Raw genomic sequence first — 18436 nt, forward strand, 5'->3', positions numbered from 1 at the left:
TGAGGTGTATAGTTAGGGTAAATGCAGCAGGCTTTTTCCACTGAGGTTGGGTGAGACTACTACCAGAGTCATGGGTTAAGGGTGAAAGGTGAAATGTTTAAGGGGAACATGAGGGAAAACATTTTCACTGAGAGGGATGGAACAAGCAGCCAGCACAAGCGGTGGATGTGATTTTGATGGCAATGTTTAAAAGAAGTTTGGATAGGTACATGGAATGACGGGATATAGAGGGCTATGATCCGGGTGCAGGTCATTGGGAGTAGGCAGTTTAAATGGTTTGGCATAGACTAGATGGGCCAAAGGGCCTGTTTCTGAGCTGGAGTTTTCTCTGACTCTATGACTCTGTATTTTCCTCCAGTCTTGAATAGAAAAGGTATGCCTCCTTCTACTCCAAAAACCTAATCAGTATATCAACAAGCATTAAAACCTGTTATGCCCAAGTCCTTGGCCGAATCCTGTCCAATTTCTTTTGTCAGTGAGAATAAATGCTTCTGGCCTGGAGCATAGCTAAATAATTTCAGAATGGGCATGAACTATAGAACTCTACCATGGACAACTTCAAGCCCAGCTGCAAAAGGAGGAGGAACCCCATCCCATAAAAACCCAGAGCTACAAAATGGCAACAGAGGCTCCAAAGACCCGGGAAAAGACTGATTTTCACTTGGAAGATGAATGAAGTCATGTGGTGAGAGCCATTAGTCCACGGAAGCTACAGGCTGATCACCCTCCTATCATTCAGGACCAACAGCAGATTAGCTCAGGACTGAGGACTCTAGCGAGCTGCAGTCGGTGGCCTCTGCCCTTGTGGGATTGATGGGCTAACGAACCATGAACTATAAGGAGAGGTCAGACAAGCAGGGAGTGTTTTCTCTAGAGTGTCAGAGTCTGAGGGAAGACATGATAGAAGTTTATATTGTGAAAGGCTGTTGTGGGTGAAGATGCTGGCGATCAGCTGCGTCCGAAATACTCAAACCACCCATCTGCCAACCATCATTCCGTGGTCAAAGTCACTTCAATAATATTTCTTTCCCATTCTGAACAACAACTGAACCTCTTGACCATGTCTGCATGCTTTTATGCATTGAGTTGCTGCCACATAATTGACTGATTAGATATTTGTAGTAACGAGCAGATGTACAGGTGTACCTAATGGAGTGGCAATCATTAGGGCAGACAATCATTTTCCCAGGGTACAAATATTAAAGAACATGCATTTAAGGCAAGAGGGGGAAATATTAAACGTCATGAACGCTTTTATTTACACAGAGTGTTAGCTTCTTGGAACTGCCTGCCAAGAGCAGTGGTGGAAGCCGATATAGCACTGGTGTTTAAGAGGCTTTAGGATAGATACATGAATATGCAGGGAACGGAGAGATATGGAACATGTATAGGGCGAAGGGGTTTAGTTTAACAAATACAAAATGTTGCTGAAGCTTAGCAGGTCAAGCAGCATCCACAGAGAGGAATAAACAGTTGATATTGGGCTGAGTTCATTCATCAGTACACTGATGTCAACTATTCATTCCCCTCCATAGCTGCTGCCTGATGTTCTGAGTTCCTACAACATTTTGTATGTGTTATACCCGATGTAGATTGGGAGACTGCTTCGCCAAGCACCTACGCTCCATCAGCCAGAAAAAGCAGGATCTTCTGATAGCAACCATTTTAATTCTGCTTCCCATTCCGACATGTCAGTCCATGGCTATGACATGGCCTCTACTGCTGCAATGAGGCCACACTCAGGTTGGAGGTGCAACACATTACATATATTCTGTCTAGGTCACCTCCAACCTGATGCTAGGAACATTGGCTTCTCGAACTTTGGTAATTGTTCACCATTCCCTCATTCCCGTTTCCCTCTCTCACCTTATCTCCTTACCTGCCCATCACCTGCCTCTGGTGCATCTCCCCCTTCCCCTTTCTTCCATGGTTTTCTGTCAACCCTTCAACCATAAGCTCTTGAACCAGAAGGGATAATGTCGCTCAATTTCACTTGCCCCATCACTGAACTGTTCCCGCAACCAATGGTCTCACTTTCAAGGTCTCTTCATCTCATGTACTTGATATTTATTGCTTATTTATTTATCTATCATTATTTTTTGTGACTTTTTGTATTTGCACAATTTTTTGTCCTTTGAACATTGGTTGTTTGTCTTGTGTGAATTTTTTCATTGATTCTATTGAGTTTCTTTGTATTTACTGAGAATGCCCACAAATAAATGAATCTCAGTGTAGTATATGGTGACATACATAATATATACTTGGATAATAAATTTACTTTGAACTTTGAGCTTCCTCAGATTGCACTGCATCCTCAATGGAATCTATTGCCTCTTATTAACAAGCTCCTGGTACCAGAAGCCACTCACCATCTGCCTGGGAGTCACGTAATATGGATAATCTGCTGCAAGGCCCTCATGAACTCGCAGCACCACAGAAATGAGATCATCAGTTCGCATTGCATTTTCTTTATCCACAGGCTCCTCCTCCTCTTCTATGTCCTAAAGTTAATGCAGACGTATTTAAAACAAAAAGAAAACCACCATTAGTGCCAGTCCTGACTCAAATGCAAGCATAGAGAAATGAGCTATGTTTCAGTGAAATTTCCTCCACTCAACTGTGATAATGCAGCCTAATCTGACATCCATTATTAGGACAAATCCAAGAAGTCTGAAACTAAATTACATTGCAAACATCGGTGGAGATGGTGACAGTGAAGGTGGTTATCAAAGGATACAGCAGGAGGTAAGTCAGTTGTAGCAATGGGCCAAGAAATGGTAGATGCAGTTTAATACAGGCAAGTGTGAGGTGTCACACTTCGTGAGATCAAATGTAAGAAAGAAATATACAGTTAACAGCAGGAAGCTTAACAGGGTACGGCACGTAACAGGAGGATTTGAAATTCAGACAGGGATCCCAAGATGTAGCTCATCAGTGGTAAAGGCTGCTGGAACTGAAAACAAAGGGCATAAAGATTCTGGCAGGAGGAATTTGGGATTGCTTTGGTTGATATATTTTAGTAGAACTGAGATGAAATAAAATTTGTAAAGAGTATAAGTATCACACATTGTCCAAATTCACGAGCAATAGCCCCATCTTTCTGCATTTATCACCGCCTACGTTTTCCCCAAAAGAGTACTCTGTGGTTGACAAGTCTCACCCCTCTCCCTCAGCACCATCTGCATTCCAGCCTCTCGTGGTTTCTATTGATCCTCCCCATCCCTTCCTGTTTCTGCAAATTAAAATAAGCTTCTGTTCTAACTTTGCCTAGCTTTGATGAATGTTGTCAATCTGATTTATTAACCCTGTCCCTTTTCCACACAAGAAAACGGAAATGTTCTCATGGTCCCAGAACACATACTACACAATCAGGAAAGCTCACCAATACCTCTACCTTCTGTGGAAGCTGCAGAGAGACGAACTATACACATCCGTACTCACATCATTCTACAGAGGTGCAGTAGGGAACATCCTAACAAGCTGCATCACTGCATAGTACGGAAACTGCAATGCCGCAGATAGGGAGGGTCTACAATGGGGAGTCAAAACAGACCAATGTATCACCAGCATAACCACCACCATGGACATACATACAGAAAGGTGCTGGAAAAGGGTCAGTAACATCACGAAGGATCCCACCCTCCCAGCTCATGGACTGTTTGCCCCACTCCCATCCACGCCAGGACCAACAGACTCAAAAACATTTACTTCCCTCAAGCAGTGAGGCTGATCAACACCTCCACCCACTAACCCACCCCTCCACATCCTCAAACATACTATTTATCATTTCTTATCAATCACACTCCTGTATCTAGAGTTACTTTATAGTTATATGTACACAATGTATATAAGCTATCTTATGTATTTTATATTTATTGTATTTTTAAAAATTATTATTGTGTTCTTTATCTAATTGAGGTGCTTTTGTGCTGCATCAGATCTGGAGTAACAATTATTTTGTTCTCCATAAGACCACAAGATATAGGAGCAGAATTAGGCACCTTGACCCATCGAGTTTGCTCCGCCATTCAATCATGGCTGATTTATTATCCCTTCACACCCATTCTGCTGCTTTCTCCCTGTTATTTTTGATGCACTGACTAATCAAGAATCTATCTCTGATTTAAATAAACCCAAGGGTTTGGCCTCCATAAATGTCCATGGAAATGAATTCCACAGATTCACCACCCTCTAGCTAAAGAAATTCCCCTTCATCTCTCTTCTAAAGGGACATCCTTGTATGTTGAAGTTGTGCCCTCTGGTCCCAGACTCCACCATGATAGGAAACATCCTCATCAACTCTATCTAGGCCTTTCAATATTCAGTAGGCTTCAATGAGATCCCTCCTCATTCTTTTAAACTCCAATGAGTACATACCCAGAGCCATCAAACACTCCTCATACATTAACCCTTTCATTCCCTGCTTTTTTCAAAACTTATTAAACCCGTGACCTCATAAGTATCATCCCATCAGACTCTGAATTCCCTGTAGTCCAAATGAAATAAGTGCGAGGTGTGACACTTTAGGAACATTATGGCCCTGGGGAGTATTGTAGAACAGAGGGAGCTGGGAGTACAAGTACGTAAAGTGGCATTGCAGACAGATGACCCACACAAGATGCTGGAGTGTCTCAGCAGGTCAGACAGCGTCTATGGAGGGGAATAAACAGTCGACGTTTTGTGCTGAGACCCTTCATCAGGACTGGAAAGGAAGGGAGAACAAGCCAGAATAAGATGGTTGGGGAGGGGGAAGAGTACAAGCTGAAAGGTGATAACTGAAGCCAGGTGGGGGAAGGTGTATGGCTGGGGGAAGGTAGCGGTGATAGGTGAACAAGATAAAAAGCTGAAGATGAAAGAATCTTATAGGAGAACAGTGGAACAGTGAAAAGGAGGAGGAAGGGGGCACCAGAGGGAGGTGACAGGTAGGTGAGAAGAGAAGGATAAGAGGGGAGCCAGAATGCGGCTTTAGGCATATGCTGGCCTTCATCTGTCAGGGCACTGCGTATAGAAGTTGGGATTGTACAAGATGTTGATGAAGTTGTATTTTGATCAGTTTCACTCACCCTGCATGTTAAAGATGCCATTAATATGGAAAGGGTGTAGAAATTTACAAGGATGCTACTAGAATCTGAGTTTCCAAGTTATGGATAGAAGTTGAGCAGGCTGGGACTTTATTCAATTGGGCATAGGAGAATGGAGGGTGATCTTAGAGAGATGCATAAAACCCTGAAGGGCAGAGAAAGAGTGAATGCACACAGTCTTTTTCCCAGGATTGGGGAATCAGAAACTGGAGGGCAAGGGTTTAATGTGCGAGGGGAGAAAGTTAACAGAAACCTGAGGGGCAATTTTTTCCACTCAAAGAGTAGTCAGTATGTGGAACGAGCTGCCAGAGGAAGTGGTGGAGGCAAATACATTAACAACATTTAAAAGGCATTTGGACAGGAAAGGTAGAACAGGGGTTCCCAATCTTTTTTGAGTCAAGGACCAATACCATTTAGCAAGGGGTCTGTGGATGCCAAGTTGGGAGCCCCTCATTTAGAAGGACATGGGCAAAGCACAGGTAAATGAGACTCGGCTTGATGGGGAAGCTTGACCAGCACAGACCTGTTGGACTAAAGGGCCTCTATGACTCTATTCCACCCAGACCTGTTACATTTGAAACCCATTCAGTTACTGTGTAAACTCTGCCTTGAACTTCACATCCGCAGTCTTGTTATGTTCACTAGACCATTACTGGAAGATACCAACTGGCTGTCACACAGAATTTAAATTTTTATCCTTGTTTTCAAATTCTCTCACACCTCTGTAACCTGCTCCAGCCCACAAGATATTTGTATCTCATTTCAGAAATACATAATTATCCCCGATTTCTATCAGTCCTGCAAATCTTTGTGCTCTGATCTCCAGAATTCACTCCCTATAACTCTTCTCCACTGCCATTACTTCTCACATTCCCCTCCTTTAACCATACAACTCCTCCAAGCAAACTTTCTTCATGGAACATCTTAACATGATTAGGCATCAACTTTTATTGAACAAATCCCTTAAGTATAAAGAAGCTCCATTAATTCTAGCTGCTGCTGCATGGCGGCAGGGTAGTGTGGTGGTTAGCGCGATGCTTTGCACCTCTGGCAATCATTAATCAGGATTCAATTCCTGTCACTGCCTGCCCATTCTTCCTGTGACCATGTGGGCAACCCCCCCCCCCCCACCCACCCCACACACACATTCCAAAGACGTACAGGCTACGACTAGTAAGTTGTGGGCATGCCTCCTTTCATTTATGTACTGGAAATTACATTAACCAATCTTGAATATGAGCAAGGGGCACTGACTCCAAATGTTGACAGTATTTTCTAACTACAGATGATGCCTGACTGGTTGAGTTCTTCCAGCATGTCTGATCCTGCTTCAGGCTCCAGCACTGACATGGTTGTTGCCAGGTTTTGATGACCTGAGTTACAGGGAATAGGACTTTATTTACCAGAGTGCAGGGAAATGAAGGGAGAACTTATGGAGGTATGTAAAATTATGAGCGGTGCAGATGGGGCACACACAAAATGCTGGACAATCCCAGCAGGTCAGGCTGCACCTATGGAAAGGAATAAACAGTTGAAGTTTTGGGTCAAGACCCTTCATCAGAACTGGAAAATCCTTCACCTTCGTACAGGATTCTTTAAAGGTTAACTTACAGGTTGAGTCAATGGTAAGGAAGGCAAATGCAATGTTTTCATTCATTTCAAGAGGACTAGAATATAAAAGCAAGGATGTAATGCTGAGGCTTTATAAGGCATTGAACAGACTGCACTTGGAGTATTGTGAACAGTTTGAGCCCTTATCTAAGCAAGAATGTGCTGGCATTGGAGAAGGTCCAGAGAAGGTTCCCGAGAATGACCCCAGGAATAAAAGAGGAGTGTTTGATGGCTCTGGGCCTGTACTCACTGGAATTTAGAAGAATGCAGGGGGATCCCATTGAAACCTATTGAATATTGAAAGGCCTACATAGGGTGGATGTGGAGAGGATATTTCCTATAGCAGGGGAGCCTAGGGCCAGAGTGCAGAGCCTCCTTTAGCAAAAAGATGAGAAGGAATTTCTTTAGCCTGAGGTGGTAAATCTGTGAATACATTGCCACAGACAGCTGTAGAGGCCAAGTCATAAGGTATATTTAACGCGGAGGAGATAGATTCTTGATTAGTAAGGATGTCAAAGGTTACGGGGAGAAGGCAGGAGAATGCTGTTGAGAGGGATAATACATCAGTCATGATTGGATGGCAAACAGACTCGATGGGCCGAATGGCCTATCTCTGTTCCTGAGCCTTATGGTCTTATGGTTAAAAATGCACCAGGCTCAAGGGCATAAGGCATAAGACCATACGACATAGGAGCAGGATAAGGCCATTCTGCCCATCGAGTCCACTCTACCATTCAATCATGGTTGATCCACGATCCCACTCAACCCCATACACCTGCCTTCTCACCATGTCCCTAAATGCCCTGACTGATCAGGAAACTATCAACTTCCGCCTTAAGTATACACATGGACTTGGCCTCCACCGCAGTATGTGGCAGAGCATTCCACAGATTTACTACCCTCTAGCTAAAAAAATTCCTCCTACCTCTGTTCTAAAAGGTCGCCCTCCCCCCCCAAGTCTTGAGGCTGTGCTGGCTAGTTCTGGATACCCCCTCCAGAGGAAACACACTCTCCACCTTCACCCTATCTAGTCCTTTCAACATTCGGTAGGTTTCAATGAGATCCCCCCACATTCTTCTAAATTCCAGTGAATTCAGGCCCAAAGCTGGCAAATGCTCCTCATATGTTAACCTCTTCATTCTGCAGGAACCTCCTCTGGACTCTCTCCAATGACAACACTTTCTTTCTGAAATATGGGGCTCAAAACTGTTGGCAATACTCCAAGTGTAGCCTGACTAGTGTCTTATAAAGGCTCAGCATTATCTCCTTGTTTTTATATTCTATTCCCCTTGAAATAATTGCCTACATTGCATTTGCCTTCTTTACCACAGACTTAACTTCTAAGAGTAAATTAACTTCTAAGAGTCTCGCACGAGAACTCTTAAGTCCCTCTGCTCCTCTGATGTTTGAACCCTTTCCCCATTTAGATAATCATCTGCACTATTGTTCCTTTTACCAAAGTTCATTATCATACATTTCCCAACACTGTTTTCCATCTGCTGCTTTTTTGCCCATTCCTCCAACTTGTCTAAGTCCTGCGGCAATCGCATTGCTTCCTCAGCACTACCTACCTCTCCACCTACCTTCGTATCATCCACAAACTTTTTCATAGAATCATTAATTCCATTATCCAAATCATTAACAAACAATGTGAAAAGCAGTGGTCCCAATACTGACTCCTGAGGAACACCACTAGTCACTGGCAGCCAACCAGAAAAGTCCCCTTTATTCTCACTCGCTCCCTCCTGTCTGTCAGCCATTCCTCTATACATACGAGTAACTTTCTTGTAATGCCATAGGATTTTATCTTGTTGAGCATTCACATGTGGCACCTTATCAAATGTCTTCTGAAAATCCAAGTAAATGATATCCACTGCCTCTCTTTTGTCCACCCTGCTTGTTACTTCCTCGAAGAACTCTTACAGAATTGTCAGGCAAGATTTCCCTTTACAGAAACCATGCTGACTTTGACTTATTTTATCATTAGTCTTCAAGTGTCCCAAAACCTCATCATTAATAATAGACTCCAACACTTTCCCAACCACTGAGGTTAGACTAACTGGCCTGTAATTTCTTTTCTTTTGCCTTCCTCCTTTCTTAAAGAGTGGAGTGATATTTGCAATCTTCCAGTCCTCTGGGACCATGCCAGAATCAAGTGATGCTTGAAAGATCATGACCAAGACATCAATTATCTCTTCAGCAACCTCTCTCAGGACTCTGGGATGTAGTTCATTTGGTCCAGGTAACTTATTCCCGCAAGACTTTTGAGTTTGCCTCGCACTTTTTCCTTTGTGATAGCAATGGTACTCACTCCTGCTCCCTGACACTCACAGACCTCTGGCACAATGCTAGGTGAAGACTGATGCAAAGTACCCATTGAGTTTATATACCATTTCTTTGTCCTTCATTACTACCTCACCAACATCATTTTCCAATGATCCAATATCAACCCTCACCTCCCTTTTCTCTTTATATAACTGAAAAAAATTTTAGTATCCTGCTTTATATTATTGGCTTGTTTGCCCTCATATTTGATCTTTTCCCATCTTATAACTTTTTTAGTTACCTTTTGCTGGATCTTAGAAGCTTCCCAATCATGCAACTTCCCACTCACTTCTGCTATATTATATGCCCTTTCCATGGTTTTTATGCAGTCGTTAATTTCCCTTGTCAGCCACAGTTGCCTACCCCTGCCATTTGAGAACAACTTCTTCTGAGGGACATATCTATCCTGCACCTTGTTAACTATTCCCAGAAACTTCACCCTTCTCTGTTCTGCCATCAACCCCACCAGTATCCAGCCCCAATCCACCTGGGCAAGCTCCTTTCTCATGCCTCTGTAATTCCCTTTATTCCACTGTGATACTGGTACATGTGACTTATGTTTCTCCCTCTCAAATTGCAGTATGAATTCAATATGATGATCACTGAGGGTTCCTTTACATTAAGCTCCCTAACAACACATGATCTAAGATAGCCTTTCCCCAAGTAGGCTCAAGCACAGGCCGTTCTAAAAAGCCATCTCGTAGGCATTCAAAGAATTCTCTCTCTTGCGATCTGATACCAACCTGACTTTCCCAATCCCCTTGCATATTGAAGTTCCCCATTACAAATGTGACATTATCCTTATTAGATGCCTTTTCCAGCTCCCTTTGCAATCTCAGCTCCACATCTTGGCCACTATTTGGAGGTCTATATATGATTCCCATAATGGTTTTTTATCCTTGCAGTTTCTTAAAACCGCATTCACAAAGATACAAAATTCTCTGACCCTATGTCACCTTGCTCTAAAGATGTAATTCCATCTCGTACCAACACAGCCACACCATCGTCTATGCCTTCCTGCCCGTCCTTTCGACACAAAATATATCCTTTGATGTTGAACTCCCAACTATGGCCTTCTTTCAGCCACGGCTCAGTGATGCCCACGTCGTCATATCGACCGATCTCTAACTGCGCCACGAGTTCGTCCATCTTATTCCAAATGCTGTGCACATTTAAATACAGCACCTTCAGTCCTGCGTTCTTCACTCTTTTGAATTTTGCCTCCGTGTTACAGTTTAACTCTTTGCTGTCTGCATTTTTCCCCGATCTTTGGGTACAAAGCATCTTCTATCCTGCTATTACAAGAATATTGAGTGGTTGCCTTGTCTAATAAGGTGGACTCTTAACCTCACAGTCTTCCTCATTATTGGCCTGCATCCTATTGTTTACCTGTCCTGCTTTTACTCTGTATTATAACACTTTATTTTCCACTCTGTTACCATTTTCCCCTGTACTACCTCAATGAACTGATGTGATGAAATGATCTGTATGGCTGGCATGTAAAACTAAGTTTTTCACTGTATCTCAGTACATGTGACAATAGTAAACCAATCTATCAATATATTAATATACAAACATTGTCATGTGGCTCCAATCCCTACTAAACCAATTCTCCGCTCACTGATCCTGTTGTCATGACTGATTAGTTGGATTCTGACAACGTCACACTCATTCCTCTATCATACTTTATTTTACCCGTGCACAAATACAGCATGGCCCCTGTCACTCACACTGTTCTAAATTTTGTCACAAAATGACATTTTCATACTAATTGTATACAAATACTGATCCAATAGATATTTTGTGTATTTCTGAATCTCATCATTTGCATATTTAATTACCAATCATAATACATACCTCAGGTGTTATTAACTAATTACATCTATGTGTTAAAGACCAATAACACTTCAGAATTAGTAAACTAACAGTCCAATAGTAAGTGTTGCCTTAGAATCCTTTGCTTGCATTTTTATCTTGATTTGCCATGCTTGTTGACCTCAGTCCCCAGGCTTGAACAGAAACACTGAACAAGAGTTAGGCTTTCAAGGGCCACATTCAATCTGGGTGACACACATAAAAGTTGCTGGTGAACGCAGCAGGTCAGGCAGCATCTCTAGGAAGAGGTACAGTCAATGTTTCAGGCCGAGACCCTTCGTCAGGACTAACTGAAGGAAGAGCTAGTAAGGGATTTGAAAGTGGAAGGGGGAAGGGGAGATCCAAAGTGATAGGAGAAGACAGGAGGGGGAGGGATGGAGCCAAGAGCTGGACAGGTGATTGGCAAAAGGGGTATGTGAGGATCATGGGACAGGAGGCCCAGGGAGAAAGAAAACATGTGGAATTAAAATGTGTGGCCACTGGGAGATGATTGCATTATGTCTGTCAGCTTGTCACCTTGACTGTTGCCTTAGTGAGCTTTCACACATAGAGAGGCTGTACAAAATGTCTGTGCTTTGTTCTGTTAGCCCACCATTTTAACACTTGCTTTGCTGCACATAGTGATTAACCCCAATCCACACTGTGAATCTTACACGTTCTGTCTGGAGGCCCAAGGCGCTGCTTTCTGCGCTGTTGGGTATCGAATCCCAGTTCCAGGAGGGAGCACTCTCGCGGGACGGGGCACTGGTGCTGATGATCTCATTTCCACTCTCATCCTTCAGTGGGAATTCCTGTCCGTACGTTATCAACAAGTCCACCAGCTGCAAGTCCATCAACTCTACGTTGTACGTCTCCCAGTCTAGTCTGATGTCTAGGATTTTAAATTCTTTTTTAATTAAAATGATATTAAGTTAATCAATTTCTTGAAACAGTGCGCAAGTTACTTCTTAATGAATAAAGGATTGATTTTGCCATCAGTCAGGAGGTACAGGAGCCTCAGGACCCACACCACTAGGTTCAGGAACAGTTATTACCCCTCAGTTATCAGGTTCTTGAAGTGGATGGGATAATTCTACTCACCCCAACTCCGAACTGATTCCACAACCTATGGACTCACTTTCAAGTACTCTTTGTCTCATGTTCTTGATAGTTACTGCTTATTTATTTATTTATTATTTAGTTTTTTTTCTTTTTGTATTTGCATAGTTTGTTGTCTTTTGCACATTAGTTATTTATCTATCTTTGTGTGCAGTTTTTCAATGATTCTATTGGGTCCCTTTGTATTTACTGTGAATTCCCGTGTGAAATTACTCTCAAGATAGTACATGGTGACATATATGTACTTCGATAATAAATTTTTTTGAACTTTAAAGTAGATGTCATCAGATGCCTAAGCACCAAGAATGTGTGGGCTAGTAGGTTAATTGTTTGCTGTACATTTCCCCCTGTGTAGGTAGGTGGTAGAATCTGGAGGGATTGTAGAAAATATCCGAAGAATAAAATGTTTTAAAGTAGGATTAGTGTAAATGGGTGCTTGATGGTTAATACAGTCAGTGGACCAATAGGCCTGTTTCTGTACTGTATTCACCAGTCTGGGCATCTTCTATTAATATATAAATTCTTGGAATATTCTGTTCAGTTCTGGTTGCCTCTTTATAAGAACGATGTGGAAGTGTTAGGGAGGGTAGAGGAGAAGTTTTAGAGAGGGTAGAGGTAGATGATGCCTGGATTAGAGAGCATGTCTTACTTATAAGTATTTATTTATTTTTATTTGTTTTTTTTTTAGACATACAGTACAGTAACAGGCTCTTCCAACCCAATGTGCTCACACCATCCAGTTACACCCATGTGGCCAATTATCCTACTAACCCATACAGCTTTGGAATGTGGGAGGAAACATTTAGGGATGAGATTACAGAATACCTGGACAAACATGACAAGATAGGCCAAAGCCAGCATGGTTTCCTGAAAGGAAAATCCTGCCTGACTAACCTATTGTAATTTTTTGAGGAATGCAGTAGATGTGGTGTACTTGGATTTTCAGATGGCCTTTGACAAGGTACCGCACATGAGGCTGCTTAACAAGATAAGAGCCCGTGGAATTACAGGGAAGTTACTAGCATGGGTGGTGCATTCGCTGATCGGCAGAAAACAGAGAGTGGAAATAAAGGGATCCTATTCTGGCTGGCTGCTGGTTACCAGTGGAGTTCCACAGGGGTCGGTGTTGGGACCGCTGCTTTTTATGATGTATGTCAATGATTTGGACTATAGGATTAATGGATTTGTGGCTAAATTTGCCAATGATACAAAGATAGTGGGTAGTGTTGAGGAAACAGAGAGCCTGCAGAGAGACTTAGATAGTTTAGGAGAATGGGCAAAGAAGTGGCAAATGAAATATAAAGTTGCAAAGTGTATGGTCATACACGTTGATGGAAGAAATAAATGGGCAGACTATTATTTAGATGGGGAGAGAATTCAAAATGCAGAGATATAAAGGGACTTGGGAGTCCTTGTGCAGGATACCCTAAAAGTTAACCTCCAGGTTGAGTCGGTGGTGAAGAAGGCGAATGCAATGCTGGTATTCATTTCTAGAGGTATAGAATATAAGAGCAGGGGAGTGATGTTGAGGCTCTATAAGGCACTCATGAGACCACAGTTGGAGTATTGTGTGCAGTTTTGGGCTCCTTATTTTAGAAAGGATATACTGACATTGGAGAGGGTTCAGAGAAGATTCATGAGAATGATTCCAGGAATGAAAGGGTTACCGTATGAGGAACGTCTGGCAGCCCTTGGGCTGTATTCAGGAGAATGAGGGGGGATCTCATAGAAACATTCTAAATGTCCAAAGGCCTGAACAGATTAGATATGGCAAAGTATTTCCCATAGTATGGGAGTCTAGAACAAGAGGGCACGATTTCAGGATTGAAGGATGTACATTTAGAACAGAGGTGCGGAGAAATTACTTCAGTCAGAGGGTGGTAAATCTGTGGAATTTGTTGCCATGAATGGCTGTGGAGGCTAAGTCATTGGGTGCATTTAAGGCAGAGATAGATAGGTCTTGACTTGCCAGGGCAACAAAGGGTATGAGGTGAAGGCAGGGGAGTGGGGATGACTGGTAGAATTGGATCAGCCCTTGATTGAATGGTGGAGCAGACTCGATGGGCCAAATGGCCTACTTCTGCTCCTAGATCTCATGGTCTTATAGAAACTGGAGCACTCAAAGACACCCACGTGGTCACAAGGAATATGAGGAAAGGTTTAGCAAGCTAGGGCTTTTCTCTTCCGAGCAAAGGAGGAGGGAGGTGACTTGTTGGAGGTGTACAAGATGATAGTAGGCATTGATCAAGTGGATAGCCAGCTCCTTTATCCCAGGGCAAAAATGGCTAATATGAGACAGCACGATTTTCAGGTGATTGTAGGAAAGTATGGGGGGGATATCAGATGTAGGTTTTTGCATGGGTGTGTGGAATTCACCAGATGTACTGATGGTAGAGGCAGATGCATTTGGGGCATTTAAGAAACTCTTAAATAGCATATTGTTTATAGAAAAATGGAAGGCTACGCAGGAGGGAAGGATTAGATTGATCTTAGTGTAGGTAAATGGTCAGCTCAACATCACAGGCTGAAGGGTCTGTACTGTGATGTTATGTTCTATGGAACCTAGTCAGCTCCATTGTGGGCACTAGCTTCTGTAGAATCCAGGACATCTTCAAGGAGCAGTGGCTCAGAAAGGCAGCATCCATCATTAATGAACCCCATCATCCAGGTCATGCCATGTTCTCATAGACTACCATCAGGAAGGAGGTAAAGAAGCCTAAAGGTATACTCAGTGATTCAGGAACAGTTTCTACCCCTTCGCCATCTGATTTCTGAATGGACATTGAACCCATGAACACTACCTCACTGCTTTTTTATTTCTATTTTCTGCACTGCTTATTTAATTTAACTATTTAAGATATATAATAATAAGTACTTTATTGATCCCAAGTGGGAAATAATTTTGTTACAGCAGCAATATTTAAAAATACACTTAGCAATAATAAATATAATATTAACTAACAATAAAGTACAGAATAATAATATACACAATAATTTACCAATGTGCAATACTGTGCAATAATAATGTACGAAATAATAAAACAGAGATATTGCACTGTGATGTGTATTCTCCTATCGCACAGAGATGAACTGTTGTTTATGCTTATTGCATTTGGTAGGAAATTTTCTGTAACAATTCTTGTGACAATGGAGCTGAATGAGCCTGTTTGAAAGAGTGCTAAATGCTTATTCAGTAGGTCATGGAGAGGATGTGCCTGTTTGTCTATAATGGATAACAGTTTGTTTAGTGACCTCTCCACCACTAGCTCAAAAGAGACCGGGTGGTAGCCAAGGATGGATCCAGCCCTTTTGATGAGTTTTTTAGGCTTTTTGCACCACCAGCATCGATGCTGCTCCCCCAACATAAAGCCGCAAAGAAGACTGCACTTGCTACGACAGACTGGTAAAAGATCTCCAACATCCTGCTGCACACATTGAAGAATCTCAGCTTCCTTAGAAGACAGAGTCTGCTCATCCCCTTCTTGTAAACAGCCTTGGTGTTGGTTTTCCAGTCAAGTCTGTTGCCAAAGTGAACACCCAAGTATTTGTACTGCTCCACTACCACAATGTCTTCTCCCAGAATGTATATAGGACTCGTCACAGTCCTCTTCCTCCGAAAATCAATCACTATCTCCCTGGTTTTGGCCATATTCAGGAGCAGGTGATTCCTACCGCACCACTGCACAAATTTGTCCACCAATCCTTTGTACTCCAACTCCTGCCCATTTCGGATACACCCAACCACCGCAGAGTCAGAGAACTGCAAGTGACAAGACTCAGATTTGTACTGAAAGCCTGAGGTGTACAGTATGAACACAAACAGAGACAGGACAGTCCCTTGTGGCGCCCAGTGCCACTCACCACTCTCTCAGACAGAGAACTACCCCGCTGTACAAACTGGGGTCTACTTGTCAGGTAGTCGGTAATCCAGGAGATGTTGATTTGTCTACGCCCATCCTTTACAGTTTCTTGCTCAGAAGAAGTGGTTGGATTTTACTAAAACACTAGAGATATCAAAAAATGTGATTCTCACAATGCCACCAGCATCATCTGCTCCCACATGAGGTTGGTAGGCAAACTGTAAAGGGTCCAATGAAGATCTCACCTGCAGTCCAAGGTAAGTATATAGATAGATATACGAGGAAATTCTTACCCTTGACCATTCAGCTCTATAATGAGTCAACCTATAGTTGAGGAAGTGATGACCCCCCTCCTGTTAGACTCTTTGAGGTAACTTATATTATTTCTGATTTCTCTTCTAATATTTGTATATCTGTGCACTTGTAATGCTGCTGTGTCACTGTAATTTCCTTTGGGATCAATTAAGTATCTATCTACCTATAGAGGCTGAATAGGATAGGATTATTTTCCCTGGAGCATTGGAGGCTCAGGGGGTGACCCGATAGGTGACATTCTCTCTTCTCCCTCCCTTCCCATCAAGCAGAAGTTACAAAAGCCTGAAAGCATGAACCACCAGGCTTAAGGCCAGCTTCTACTCCACAGCTCTAAGACTATTGAATGGTTTCCTAGTCCAGTAAGACAGACTCTTGATCTCAAAATGTACCTCCATGTGACCTTGCAGCTTACTGTTCTACCTGCACTGAACTTTCTCTGCAGCTGTTAGCACTTTACTGAGCATTTTGTTATTATTTTCCCTTGTACTACTTGAAAGGGGTGGATGTTCAGGAAGGAGCAGCACCTCTGGTGAAGGGGCTTGTCGTGTCCCTTATGGGGCAGCTCATTTACCTTTGCTCCACACCAAACACTCAGCTCTCACCTGTGGCTCCAAGTACCTGTCTGCATGTGACAGCAGCCACACACCTGTACACTGCTTTGACAGATGGGCTAAACCAGGTGAGGAAAGCTGGCTGGCCTCATACCCTGGTGAGATTGGGACATGCTTGTCCCAGCATGCAAAATCAGCTCCAGCAGACAGGGCAGATGAGATGTACAGTGAGATCCAACAGCTAGCAAGGTAGTTCTGCAACTCTGTGGAGAGCAAAGAACCTGACAAAACACAGAAGAGGTCATGGTCATCTACTGGAACCAAGGAAGATCCCAGTTGTGACGACTACTCATACCACTGGACCTGGACCTGCGAGATCAAGAGAGTCAAACTGCCACAGTGCAATGGTTTTTCCACTTTAAAAATTCTCGTGCTCAGGCTTCCTGTCGCTGTCAGATGTGACTGACAGCCACCACTACCTGATTGCATTGCATATGATCTGTATGAACAGTGTTCAAGACAAGCTTTTCACTGTACCTTAGTACATGTGACAACAATAAACCAATACCAATTCCAAAATGGAGGCATCTAAAATGATGAGGAGCATAGACAAGATGGATTGACACAGTCTTTTTCCAAGGGTAGGAGAGTCTAAAACAGATTTAGCATGAGAGGGGACAGATTTAAAGGGGATCTGAGGGACAAATTTTCCACATAGAGGGTAGTGGGTGGGTGCATAGGACTGGTGGAGGTGAGTGCAATTACAATATTTAAAAATCACTTACACAGATATGTGGACAGGAAAAAGTTTAGAACAGGGGTTCCCAACCTGGAGTCCATGATCCCTCAGTTAACGGAAGAAGTTCATGGCATGAAAAGGGTTGGGAACCCTTGGGTTAGAAGGATATGAGCCAAATGGGGGCAAACGTGACTACAAACAATTTAATTAGCATGGATGACTAGGGCCAAAGGGCCTGTTTCCCTGTTGCATAACTCGGTAGCTCTACGGCTCTGTGAATACAGGATAACTTGTAGAAGAGCAAAAGCATTTGAAATCGAGCTGTAATATTTAGGTCAGTCTCTGTGGGTGGAGCGAGGGAGGGTGGGGAAGGTCATTCACTAAGTCATGTTTCATGGTCTTATTTCAGATTCAGTTTCCGATTTATTTACAACATGTATATCAAAACATTCAGCGAAATGTGTCACTTGCATTAACAACCGACACACCAGGGGATGTATTGAAGGAAGCCTGCAAATTCATTCCAGCGCCAACATAGCAAGCCGAAAATGTTCAGTAGAACAATACAAACAACAACATCAAAACAAGACAACGACTGCGACACAATCCTTTCCTACCTACCCCCACCCCCCACCCGAACACCCATTTCCACACACAGAGACTGTCCTCCAACCCATTTGAATGACCGGGAGGACAAACGTAATGATCAGTTATGAGACGTACCACAGGGACCTGTGTTGATAAGCCGCAGGGAACGGGACACAGTGTCACCTCCAGAAATGTGGGTTCCAAACCTGCAAAGCCAAGTGATACATTAAGGCCTTCCTGTTCCTGGGTCGTATTGTCAATGAGTTAAAGAAAAGCTCTGATTGTCTGTTCTCCGACCATGCTGAAAACCTGACAATTCAGCATCTGACTGACAAGGTGACGTGTGTGCTTTCCCACACTGGGTCCTGGTTCCTACACTCCCCACTCCCTCAC

General features: G+C 43.0%; 1 protein-coding gene across 5 annotated transcripts in view; it reads right to left on the reverse strand.

Moving 5' to 3' along the window:
* dlec1 (DLEC1 cilia and flagella associated protein) overlaps nucleotides 1-18436 on the reverse strand; it is a 209298-nt gene that overhangs the window by 44233 nt on the left and 146629 nt on the right. For all 5 annotated transcript variants that reach the window (XM_072254199.1, XM_072254200.1, XM_072254195.1 and 2 more), the window contains 3 exons: nucleotides 18179-18249; nucleotides 11546-11763; nucleotides 2370-2501 (listed from right to left, as the gene is read on the reverse strand). In XM_072254199.1, the coding sequence (XP_072110300.1) occupies nucleotides 2370-2501; nucleotides 11546-11763; nucleotides 18179-18249 (421 nt within the window). The remainder of the gene's footprint in view (nucleotides 1-2369; nucleotides 2502-11545; nucleotides 11764-18178; nucleotides 18250-18436) is intronic.

The sequence above is a fragment of the Mobula birostris genome, chromosome 3, assembly GCF_030028105.1.
Source record: "Mobula birostris isolate sMobBir1 chromosome 3, sMobBir1.hap1, whole genome shotgun sequence".
NCBI lineage: Eukaryota > Metazoa > Chordata > Chondrichthyes > Myliobatiformes > Myliobatidae > Mobula > Mobula birostris.